The sequence below is a fragment of the Chaetomium strumarium genome, assembly GCF_033439665.1.
Source record: "Chaetomium strumarium strain CBS 333.67 chromosome Unknown B0T15scaffold_3, whole genome shotgun sequence".
In the NCBI taxonomy this organism is placed as follows: Eukaryota; Fungi; Ascomycota; class Sordariomycetes; order Sordariales; family Chaetomiaceae; genus Chaetomium; species Chaetomium strumarium.
Genome location: NW_026944431.1, coordinates 233,792 through 244,944, shown reverse-complemented (window position 1 = coordinate 244,944; position 11,153 = coordinate 233,792). Strand labels below are relative to the sequence as shown.

The following is an 11,153-nucleotide window of genomic DNA, read 5'->3' as shown; positions in this document are numbered from 1 at the left end:
AGCCGGTCCACAGTCGACACGAACGCCTCCGGCCACGACGTTCCGAGACAGCTACAGGGCATGTCCGAGAAGACAAGGGGGCAGAAAAGGGGCCGCGCTGGGACGGGCAAACTTCAAGTCCTTACGCCAAAAACAGTACCACTAGCAGTCTGGAGTCTCAGTCTGAACTCGACTGCTTCAGCCATCCTACGCCTAGTGGGTGGGATCTGGAAGGAGGACAGTGGGCTGCCGGAGTTGCCCCGCTATACGGTCCTAAAGGAAACGGAAGGTTCCCTATATGGAGAGACTCGCCGCCATCACCCGCGCGCTCCCCAAAGCATAAATCATTGGTATTGTGCTGAGAGGACGAGGGTGATTCCCTGGACGGTATCCCAGTCCGTCGTCCCCAACCAGCCAAGTAAGGACCTAACCCCCCTAATACAGGATGCTGGCGCGCGCCGAGATGGTGGGGGCGTCTTCAACGAGATGTACTAAGAACCCGTCCAGCTCCCACGTTGGAGAGAGCAGCAGCGCTCCAGGTCCAACTTGGGGAGATAGCAGCCAACACAACAGGGGGCCAAGGTTGACCGCTATCCGCGATAATCCTCTAGTTTTGGAAAGAGCTTCATTGAGGTTTTGGATGCAGACAGACTGGAGGAGGGGTTTCACCTTTGCTGTGTATGTTCGTTCTGGTTAAAAAGGGCACCATACCTCTACGCAATCAAACATCTGTTCATCTAATAACGGGATGAATTACCTAATGTCCATGAAGCTTTACTGCAAGGGACTTGCCCAGTAACCTGCTCCCTCTGTGCAGCCCCGTGGGCCTGACAGCCTAGAAGTGCGTTATACTGCAGTGGTACGGCGCGGGCATTGATTTGGTCCATCTTGGGCCTGTTATTAGTCGCGGGCTATTTATGGCAAGCACAAACAAGAACCCGAAGTCGGTCGGTCTCATCTCAGCACTCAGCCCTATGGTCCGACCTTGCCCCGCGGGGTTACATCAGCCCGGGTCCAAGCCGACGGCTACCGTGTACGGATCCGTACTGATGTACAATACTCGACCCGCCCCTGTATCCCAAGCTTGGGCGATTCATCTCCGCAGCAGTTTCGGGCCAGAACAGTGGCCCATACAATCAATATCTCGACTGCAACGGATGGCCTGCAGCGGCCCGCCCCTGCATAGCTTATATGTTAGGGCTGCATGTGTTGGTCCCAAAGGCCAAGCAGACTGCAACTACTCCTCATTCTCCTGGAATGAAAGGTGGGATGGGATGTCACATGGCAGACGAACGCTCAATGCATTGGCGTTGACGAGGAGAGCAAGTGAAAAGTGCTCCAATATCAATTAGCCTTATTTTCTCTCCTCGTCAAGATTCGTCTTAACTTTCGAAATGCCGCAGACGGAAAGGAAAAGGGAAATGTCAGGTCTCTCCGCCCCCAACGACCACTTGCAGCCCTTCGGTTGGGAACCCGATCTGAAGTTGGCGCAGGGCGACCGGACCACACGTCCTTGCTGCCGTGCTGAACAGGTCGCGCAGTTCCCAGCCCCAAAAGTCGCCCGAGACGACAGGCATTTTCATGTCAGGTTACACAAGGACCCGAAGCATAAGTATCTCGCACTCAGTAGTTCCGAGACTGGCTCGGACGACCCGCTTCACTCGGATCCTCCGTCATCTTCTATTCCCTTATTGTTCTGTCAGCGTTTTTGTTTTGAACGAGGGCACTCTAATTTCCATTTCCCGTCACTTTTACTGTTTACGCTCTCTTTCCGTCACAACATACTCAACAACCAGGATGTCCTACTCCCACATTAAGGAGCACGAGTGGCAGGACGGCCTCTGCAGCTTCTGCGATGGCGGCCACTGCCTGGCGGGCTGCTTCTGCCCTTGCATCCGTGAGTCGTCTCATCGCACATTCTCACTACCTTACCTTAAGGTACCTCAGCGCGGGGCCCGGTGGTGAGCTCACTGACATGCCCGCTTCATTCAGTGGTCAACAAGACGCACGAGCTGCTGGAGGACCCGCACAAGCAAGACCCCGACGGATGCGGCTGCGTCGGGTGCGGCTGGTGCGTACTCAACATGTGCGGTGGCTGGGGGTTCATGTAAGTTTTATCGTGTGCAAATGTGCCTTGCTCTTTTCTCTTTTGGAAAATCAACTAGGACAAGCAGTTGATGGTGCCTTTTCCCAACCCCCCTCCCAGTGTCGGGCTCATCCAGCGGGGCAAGATCCGCGACAAGTACCGCATCGAGGGCGGGGGCGGCCTCTGCGGCGACATCATGACAAACCTGTGCTGCCCGTGCTGCTCCGTCATCCAGCAGTACAAGGAGGTGGAGATGCGCCGCGACGCTGCCGGCCCGTCCAAGATGGGCTACCAGGCGCAGGCTCCCATGCGCGCCCCGGGGCACTGAGTAGGGGCCGGGATGGTTTCTTTGGTGGGAAGGCTGGTCCGGAACGCACCCCTGAAGAGCGCAGGTCGCTGACGAGGGAACTACTAGAGAAAAGGCATAAGGGAAATGGCCGTTTCAATTTCTGTAGTAGTGTTGAAGACAGGATAGAAAAAGGTCAAGGACATCTCCATCACGTGGCCTCCCTCACCGCAAACCGATACTCATCCCCGCGGTCCAGATACACAACCCGGTCCGCCAAGCCAGCCGCCTCAACCTCCTTCTTGAAGTCGTCCAGCGGCGAGCAGAACACGTCGTAGTCGTCAAAGTGGACCGGCACCGTCACGTCCGGGTCGACCAGTCTCATCAGCTGCACCCCCTGCTTGGCATCCATGGTGACCATGAGCAGCGGCAGGTAGGGTCCCGGGATGGTGGTCCCCCCCAGATGGGCCAGCATTAGGTCGATCTTGTCGCCCTGCAGCCGCGCCGGAATCTCCTTCAGCTCGTCCACAAACAGCGTGTCGCCCGATATGTAGATCCTGTACCCGGTCTCAAACCCTTCCTCCCCTTCCCCCTCCTCCGTCGTCCCGGAAGTACTACCACTAGTAATAGTACCCAGCTCCACCAACCACCCATTCGTAGGCGGCACCGCGCCGAGCAGCTCATTCGCCCTGGCCAGCAGACCGGGCGGGACATGCTTCCCCGGCATGCCAGTGACCCTAACCGCCGGCTCCTTCTTCCCCTCCCCCTCCGCCTTCCCCTTCGCATGTTGCACTTCATCCCTAACAACCAACCCCTCAAACTCCCCCAGCGCCCGAACGGCCCGAAACCCCTTCCCCTCCCGCGTCAGACACTTCCTCGCATGCTGCGTCGTAACGATGGGCACGTCCCGCGCCAACTGGGCTTCCACCTCCCGATCGAAGTGGTCCTCGTGGTAGTGCGACAGCAGCACGACGTCGATGGGCGGCAGGGCGCCGAGGTCGGGCACGGCAGGGTCGGTCAGCCGCTGTGCGGTCACGCCGGGGCCCAGGTGCACGTGGTCGCCGGCGTGCAGGAAGTTGGGGTCGGTGAGCAGGCGGAAGGGCGGGTACTGGATTATGGTGGTGGCGTTGCCGATGAAATAGATCGAGCCTGAGCCACCGCGGGGGGAGGAGGAGGAGGAGGAGGAATCAGGGATGGAGATTGGGTTGGTGCGGGCGGTATTGATTCTGGTTTGCTTGATTGGGAGAGTCGGTTCGGGGTCCGGGTGGTGGGTCGATGCTTGCAGGAGGGGGATGCGCTTGCTGGTGTTGACGATCAGCGGCGGGTGGGTGGTCTCGCGGATGGGTTTCTGCTGTTGCGTGTTGGCGGTCGACATGGTGGTGCTGCTGTTGTTGTTGTTCTTGTTCTCGTTCTTGTTGTTGTTGTTGCGAAGGTGGATGGGATTGATTGATTTGTTGATGCAGCTCGTTGTCCCGGATGTGCTGGAGTCGACGCTCGTGCTCTTCTTGGGACATGAAATACTCCATGCCGTGCGGTGGCTGCAGTCGGTCGTTTCTAGTTTTGTGCTGTCTGGGGTGATTCTGACTGGCTGCTCTGGCTGTGAGGTGACAAGATCGAGGGCTCATGTCGTCATCGGTATCGAACGAGTCGGCATTGCAGTCAGGAGACCCACAGGAAACCACACTCTTTCATCGACGATGACCTAATATACAATACTTCTTTAGTAGTGACTGAAATTGTCCCTTGGTTCAATAATGTGACGCTGAAACTGAATAGTTGCTCTCTCGACTAATATTGATCTCCATGAAACGGAAGAGCTAACCCAAGCACCTCAAGGGCTCCTCCAACAATGCCCAAGAACCCTGCAAGTCTGTAAGAATCGACTGACGAATTTGTGGATTGCGAGGATCATCTTGGCTTACAAGCTTTGGGCGTCGTGGGCGCTGCGCCCAAGGAGGTCGACGAGAAGCCGACTCTCCCCAGCGTACTCCCTTGCGGAGGACGAGCAGCCTACCTCAGGTAGCCGGGAGTCCATATCTGTTGCTGCCAGACCAGCCATGAGCTTCGCCAGCTTCAGCCAGACATGATTCATTATAGAAGAAGAGCTGCTCCCGGCGCTCAGGGACTGGGAGGGCTACTGACACTCCTTCCATTCACTCTCAAGCAAGTCATTTCATCAGATCGGTAATAATAAGCGACCGACAGAACACGCATCAGACACAGTCCTCCGCCGTTATCACTACCCTTTTTGCCCATGTGCCGGCGGTTTGTCTACACGGAAGTCTATGCCAGCTGCACCGCAACCCCGAAGCATGTCGTCACGGGATACGACCCCCAGCCGCCTTGCCCCCGCTCAAAAAGCGGCTGTGAAGGGTACAAGGACGTCCACTTCGCCCGGTCCTTCAAGCGGAGAGGTCTTTGCCCCAAGTGCTAGGTAGCGCTGCGGGCCCCCGGGCTTGTGGTTTGTCCCTCGATTTCGGTTCGCACATGTGGCCACGGGCAGCGCTGGCCGTGTCGAGCCTACGACGCTGTGCCACGTGGAATGGCGGCCTGGATTAGCCTTGAGGTCTGCTGCTGCGTAGAGCTGGGCGCCAGCATCGCGCCGGTGACAGCAGCGCACACGTCCTCCTCATCGGCGGCGGCGGCGGCGGGCAGGGGGCAAGGGGGGACTCACCGGCGCGGAAACGCCGCTCGACATCTCGGGCTCGGTTTGGGAAAAGCCTCTGCGCCGGTGATAACGAATCGCAGGGCGCTGCCGAGTGCAAAGCAGATCGCTTCGTACGTTACAGCGGTCGACAGCATGTGCGCTGCTCGAAAAGGGCGAACTAGCAACAACCAACAAGCCGCCCAGAGCGCGTTTCCAAGTCCGTTGGCACAGTCGAGCGCCCACACAAACCCACAGCGCTCCTGTCGTCCCAGATACGCTCCCACCTCCCTTCAAATCTATTCGGGTGTCACTGCCACGACCAATCCTTCAGCCGATGCCGGCGGCGGCATAGTAGATCCTGAAGACGTTGAGGTCGGGCCGTCGGGGCGGATGACCCCGCTGCCCGTGGCGTGTTCTCTCTGTGCGATGCCCTGGTGCGCTTCGCACCTCATCGCCTTTCCGGTGGCGTCAAGACCCGCCAAGCTCTCGTCCTGTCTTACGTCTGATGTTGGCTCCGTCGCTCCAGCCAGCCGTCCAAGATTTCAAAAAGAATGACACTTGGTGCAACCTCGACGATAGTACAGCACAAGGGAGAAGGCCTACAAATTGAAATAAGGGAGGTGGGAGGCGAGAAGGAGGTATGTGTGATGCGAACACCACTTGAAGGACTGATAGAAATTGCGATAGGAGGTTGACCGATTGAGCACTGCAAGGCTCGGAAAAGATGTAATGCCGTGCTTACGGGCGACAAGACTTGTGAGCTCAGGCAGCTCAGCCCCAGCCTCATCGCCAAGAGACAGCATGACGTACGTTCGCGCGTTTTGCATGGCAACTAGCATGCTAACCTGGAGCTAAGTATCTGCTATCAAGGTTCAGATGAAATCCACTTTGGAGGCGGGGAGATCGTTTGAGTGCACACTGAGATGGCAGCTGACTGGACTGGTTCTAGTTGGGTGACCCCAGTCCCCAATGACTACACCTCAGGTACTAGTAGACCAGTAGTGCTCCACTTAGACGCTTACACGCCCACGCAACCTCGGATTCAAATCCGACGGTGTTTGTCAGCGAGATGGCACTGACAGAGGCGCAGGATCGGCCCACGGCAAAAGGGGAGATGAAGGCGACATGAGCAGTCCAGACTGGATGAGGGAAAGAGGAATATAAATGTCGCGGACTACCCAGCTGTTCATTCCCAAGTCATCCGCAACATCACGAACTTCACTCTCCTCGAATTCCGAGCCATCGACAAGCCGGAATGAAGCAGTTCCCCATTGTGACCTTCGCCCTCGCGGCCATCCCCTTTGCAGCGCCCTCCGCATGCCGTCCGCCGCGGTGGACGGTAGGACAGACGGTGCAGACGACGAGCGGCCCCGTCGAGGGACACGCCGCGTCCGTGGCAAAGGGCGTGTCCGAGTATCTTGGGATCCCCTATGCCCAGCCGCCTGTCGGGAGCCTCCGGTTCCAGCCTCCGGTGCGGTACAACGGGACCAAGAAGATCGACGGCAAGCACTTCGTATGTTATTGTTGGGCCCGCCTCCGTTTTTGCCAGTGACCACACAAACATCCTTTTTACTAAACTAGCCTAGGGCGCCGCATGTATTCCGTCCAATGTCACCGCCTGGGATGGGAATTACGAGGCATCGGGGCTGGCGGAGAAGTACGGCATCACGGACGTGGGCCTCGCGATCCTGAAGACCATCATGAACCCCGAGATCCCGGTCAGCGAGGACTGTCTTACTCTTAATGTCTGGACAAAGCCGCAGACGGGAGACAAGCGCAAGGCCGTTATGATCTTTGTGCATGGCGGAACCTTTGTTGGGGGTAAGGAAAGGTCCTGCGCTATATCTCGCTACCACCGACGTCTGACTTGCTGCTTCGTATTGCAGGAAGCTCTGCGATCCCCGCGTACAACGGGCAGTTCTTCGCGGACCAAGAAGACGTGGTGATGGTCACGATCAAGTCAGCCACCTCCTCCCCTCTCCCCCGCCCCGCTCCACCTCACTCACAGTTCTGTCTAACACCCTTTCCAACCAGCTACCGCGTCTCAATCTTCGGCTTCCCCGGCAACCCGCACAGCCCTCAAAACCTCGGCCTCCTCGACCAGCGCCTAGCCGTCGAGTGGGTGCGCGACAACATCGCCTCCTTCGGCGGCGACCCGCAGCGCATCACCCTCTTCGGCGAGTCCGCCGGCGCCGCCTCGGTCGACCACTACTCGTTCGCCTGGGCATCCGACCCGATCGTGGCCGGACTGATCGCCATGTCGGGCACGCGCGAGGGCATCGCGCCCCGCTCGGCCGCCGACGCCGCCCTCCTCTGGTACAACACCACTCGCAACGTCGGCTGCGGCGATAACGCCTCCGCCTCCGCCTCCGCCTCCACCACCCCGTCGCCCGCCCAGCTCCAGCTCGCTGCGTGCATGCAATCCGTCCCGGCAGCAGCCATCGTGTCGACCCTCGTCAACGTAGTCTCCTCGCCCATCCGCATGCCCTACTCCCCGACAATCGACAACGTCCTAGTCTTCTCCTCCCCGGCCACCAGACCCGTCGCCCCGGTCCCCATGGTCATCGGCTCCACCGACACCGAGGCCGCCCTCTTCCGGGTATTTGTCCCCGGCCCGGACTCGGACTCCTTCTGGACCAACCAGACGGCGCAGGAATTCACGTGTCCCGCGGCGCGGCGCGCCCGCCGCTCAGCCGTGGATGAGCGGCAGCCCACGTGGCGGTACCGCTGGTTCGGGGTGTTCCCCAACACGGAGCTGGGCACGCGGCCCGGACCGACGGGGGCGTACCATGACAGCGAGACGGCGCTGTTGTTTGGGAATGTCGATGAGAGTCTTGTGCGGAATACGAGGGAGGAGGAAGAGGTGGGGAGGTGGATGCGGAAGGCTTGGGCGGGTTTTGCGAAGGATCCTAAAAGGGGGTTGGAGAGGATGGGTTGGCCTAGGTATGAGGGTCAAGGAGGAGGAGGAGGAGGAAGGGGGGAGACGTTGGCGAGGATTGGGTGGAGGAATCGGACGGTTAGCTTGGCGAGGGCGGAGGAGTATGATGTTGGGTGTTGAGCAGTGTGTGACTGTGTGTTGGTGGCTGAAGCAGGGGATGCAGCGTGGTGGTTGGAGTGGGGGGTGGGAGAGAGGAGGGGTATTGTATAGAAAGGAGAGGAGAGTAGACAGGTTAGGGTTGGAGTATATATAGCGTACTATATGTACTACCACCTCATCTACAGAGTCGGATGAAGCTAGAAGTGATATCCCCCTTGCTTCCTGTGAACCGACAGGGTCAAAAGCCGGAAGACACGTGGAAAGCGAACTGCTCTGATACTGTATAGTCGAACGGTGCCCGCGACACACGGGGCGAGCTGAGAAAGGGATAGCTCACCAGTCTGGCTTTCTTCATGCAGCTGAGTTGGCGAGCCCTTATCGTTGCCCCATCACATCCTACAGGGTTGCTGTTGAAATATCAAGCAGCTCATCCCCGGCCCCCACGGCGCTGTAAACGATAGCCAACGCGAACCATATTTACTCGGCCGTCGGCTCACTGCCGTCACGACGAGCGTGTTGGAGTTGGAGAGATTGGACGCCTGGGCCTCTTAGGGCAGAACCATGGGGGTTTAAGCAGGCTGGACGGGGAGTAGATTCCCAGAAGCATATGGGATCAGTTTCCATTACTACCTTACATTAAGCTAGGATTAGCACAGTAGCAGAGTAAATGTACATACCGGTTGATGGGTGAGCAGCTCTGCTGTTGGATTTCGTAAGCGAGTAACGACGGGAGTGCACATTCGTTGCCCCGACAATGCTATCATTGCTATCCCTTTAACTCGTCCATTGAGACTCCAAATCACACGTGCTTTGGCGAGCCCAGATGCGGGGTGCAGCCGACTCTTCAATGCGTGCGGAGCACATAGAGGGTGTGTTACACGATCGGCTGAAGGGATGGGTACCTGTTCATGCCGTTGCGATGCAGTCATGAGTCTGGCGGCATTGTCCTCACACAGTAGGGGGTATAGTCTGGAATGGCCTACACGTCGTTTTAGGTGTTGTTGATATCCCATATTAGTATTAGTCCCTGTATCATTATCAACTGGCTACGAGGTACTAGTAGTAGTTTCCTGCGACCAACAATACTAGTATGTCTTCGGCTCACCGATAAATAGGTGGGCTGAAACGAAGGTCAACGTTCCCCAAACCCGGGAGGATCTGCAGCTCGCACTGAAACTTTCAAGGTAGCTCTTCGGCGGAATGAGCTTAACCTCCAAGTACATGGGGATTGATCTCTGATGGGCGGGAGGAGAAAGGCTCAATGTCAATGTGTGTGCCAAGAACGTCCGGGGTAGTGGAGCCATGCCAGGACCCCACGCTTCAACGAGTTGTGGGGACCATAAACAGACCGGAAAGCAGAGTAATGGTGCAGGTCTCGGCGGCAGCAGTAAAAGTGTAAACTCGACGACGCCTGGGCTGGGAAGGTCAATTGAGTTCAGGATACAAAGTAGAACGAGAGTTTGTGCAACCCTTGCTGTGTCCTTCCACCCTAACCATGGACGATGGACGGATGTCAGTTCTGCCATGCCAGGAGATCCGAGACCGGGAATCGGGAACAAGTGGGTCGCACACGCGGGATTTTCCGGCGTCCGATCCTGCCGAACGTTGCCCGGTCCACTCACCCGAATGGCGCTAAACCCGGGATAGGACAAGGACAACTTTTTTCACTCAACATCATCTCTCTTGCCGCTCTCTGTTTGTTTTCTCCCCACCTCCCACATCCTTGCCCGTCACCCACACGAAGTCGACGCTTCACAAACGGTCACTCTCGTCAAGATGTTCATGGCCTCCAGGATCCAGACCCGCGCCTTCTCGGCGTCGGCAAGAAATGTAAGCAACGAGAAGCTGCTGCCACTCGAAGAATTCCCCCAGTCGATTTGATCGATCTGCTTCCGGCATCGCACACACACACACACACACACACACACACACACCCTCCCGGCCCGGCACCAATTGACGTCAATGAGGCGCAAGCAGACTGACTGAATTTTTTTTAAAAATACAATAGCTCTCCAAGGTCGCCGTTCTCGGTGCCGCCGGCGGCATTGGCCAGCCGCTGTCTCTCCTGCTCAAGCTGAACCCCCGCGTCAGCGAACTCGCCCTCTACGACATCCGCGGCGCGCCCGGCGTGGCCGCCGATGTGTCGCACGTCAACACCAAGTCGACCGTCAAGGGCTACGAGCCGACGCCGAGCGGGCTGGCCAGCGCGCTCAAGGGCGCCGAGGTGGTGCTGATCCCCGCGGGCGTGCCGCGCAAGCCGGGCATGACGCGCGACGACCTGTTCAACACCAACGCGTCCATCGTGCGCGACCTGGCCAAGGCGTGCGCCGAGTCGTGCCCGGACGCCAACATCCTGGTCATCAGCAACCCGGTCAACTCGACGGTGCCCATCTGCGCCGAGGTGTTCAAGGCCCGTGGCGTCTACAACCCGCGCCGGCTGTTCGGCGTCACCACGCTCGACGTGGTGCGCGCCAGCCGCTTCGTCAGCGAGATCAAGGGCACCGACCCGGCCGACGAGAACATCACCGTGGTCGGCGGCCACAGCGGCGTGACCATCGTGCCGCTCTTCAGCCAGAGCCGGCACCCGGAGCTGTCGTCCAACAGCGAGCTGATCAACCGCGTGCAGTTCGGCGGCGACGAGGTCGTCAAGGCCAAAGACGGCGCCGGCTCGGCCACGCTGTCGATGGCGATGGCGGGCGCGCGCATGGCCGAGTCGCTGCTGCGCGCCTCGCAGGGCGAGAAGGGCGTCATCGAGCCGACCTTTGTCGACAGCCCGCTGTACAAGGACCAGGGCATCGACTTCTTCAGCTCCAAGGTCGAGCTGGGCCCCAACGGCGTCGAGAAGGTGCTGCCCGTCGGCAAGGTCGACGCCGTCGAGGAGAAGCTGCTCGAGGCCTGCTTCACCGACCTCAAGAAGAACATCCAGAAGGGCAAGGAGTTCGTTGCCAAGAACCCGGGCAACTAAAAAAAGTCTCATCGGATCTGAAATACCTTGCTCCTTGTTTAAACTAGGTCATCTTGATGACGAGAAACGAGAGACGGATAGGAGGCAATTCAATCCAAACAAGCAACATCCTTTTTTTTGGCCGGGTCGTAGACTCGGGGTTCTGGGCGTTTT

At 58.4% G+C, this 11,153-nt stretch overlaps 4 protein-coding genes across 4 annotated transcripts; 3 read left to right on the top strand and 1 right to left on the bottom strand.

Annotated features, from left to right (window-relative positions):
- Positions 1–1,071: 1,071 nt before the first annotated feature.
- B0T15DRAFT_526996 (PLAC8 family-domain-containing protein) lies at positions 1,072–2,564 on the top strand. Its single transcript, XM_062868938.1, has 3 exons — positions 1,072–1,876; positions 1,972–2,086; positions 2,186–2,564. The coding sequence occupies exons 1-3, from the start codon at positions 1,561–1,563 to the stop codon at positions 2,391–2,393; spliced, it is 639 nt and encodes a 212-aa protein (XP_062722119.1). The 5' UTR covers positions 1,072–1,560; the 3' UTR covers positions 2,394–2,564.
- On the bottom strand, positions 2,563–5,049 carry B0T15DRAFT_483738 (beta-lactamase-like protein; the record flags this gene model as incomplete). Its single annotated transcript, XM_062866185.1, has 2 exons — positions 2,563–3,699; positions 5,026–5,049. 2 exons carry the CDS (start codon positions 5,047–5,049, stop codon positions 2,563–2,565), a joined length of 1,161 nt encoding a protein of 386 aa, XP_062722118.1.
- A 1,003-nt stretch (positions 5,050–6,052) lies between these two features.
- Positions 6,053–8,369, top strand: B0T15DRAFT_137918 (Alpha/Beta hydrolase protein). The gene is made up of 4 exons (XM_062861843.1): positions 6,053–6,511; positions 6,585–6,819; positions 6,885–6,957; positions 7,033–8,369. Exons 1-4 carry the CDS (start codon positions 6,254–6,256, stop codon positions 8,054–8,056), a joined length of 1,590 nt encoding a protein of 529 aa, XP_062722117.1. The 5' UTR covers positions 6,053–6,253; the 3' UTR covers positions 8,057–8,369.
- A 1,442-nt stretch (positions 8,370–9,811) lies between these two features.
- On the top strand, positions 9,812–11,000 carry B0T15DRAFT_483736 (lactate/malate dehydrogenase; the record flags this gene model as incomplete). The annotated part of the gene is made up of 2 exons (XM_062866184.1): positions 9,812–9,865; positions 10,044–11,000. The coding sequence occupies 2 exons, from the start codon at positions 9,812–9,814 to the stop codon at positions 10,998–11,000; spliced, it is 1,011 nt and encodes a 336-aa protein (XP_062722116.1).
- Positions 11,001–11,153: the final 153 nt, after the last annotated feature.

Excerpts from the sequence above, each read along its gene's own strand:
- B0T15DRAFT_526996 (XM_062868938.1), top strand. The coding sequence starts at position 1,561 with ATGTCAGGTTACACAAGGACCCGAAGCATAAGTATCTCGCACTCAGTA. Across the intron at positions 1,877-1,971 it reads CTGCTTCTGCCCTTGCATCC|TGGTCAACAAGACGCACGAG; the intron begins GTGAGTCGTCTC and ends CGCTTCATTCAG. Across the intron at positions 2,087-2,185 it reads TGCGGTGGCTGGGGGTTCAT|TGTCGGGCTCATCCAGCGGG; the intron begins GTAAGTTTTATC and ends CCCCCCTCCCAG.
- B0T15DRAFT_137918 (XM_062861843.1), top strand. The coding sequence starts at position 6,254 with ATGAAGCAGTTCCCCATTGTGACCTTCGCCCTCGCGGCCATCCCCTTT. Across the intron at positions 6,512-6,584 it reads AGATCGACGGCAAGCACTTC|GGCGCCGCATGTATTCCGTC; the intron begins GTATGTTATTGT and ends AAACTAGCCTAG. Across the intron at positions 6,820-6,884 it reads TGGCGGAACCTTTGTTGGGG|GAAGCTCTGCGATCCCCGCG; the intron begins GTAAGGAAAGGT and ends TTCGTATTGCAG.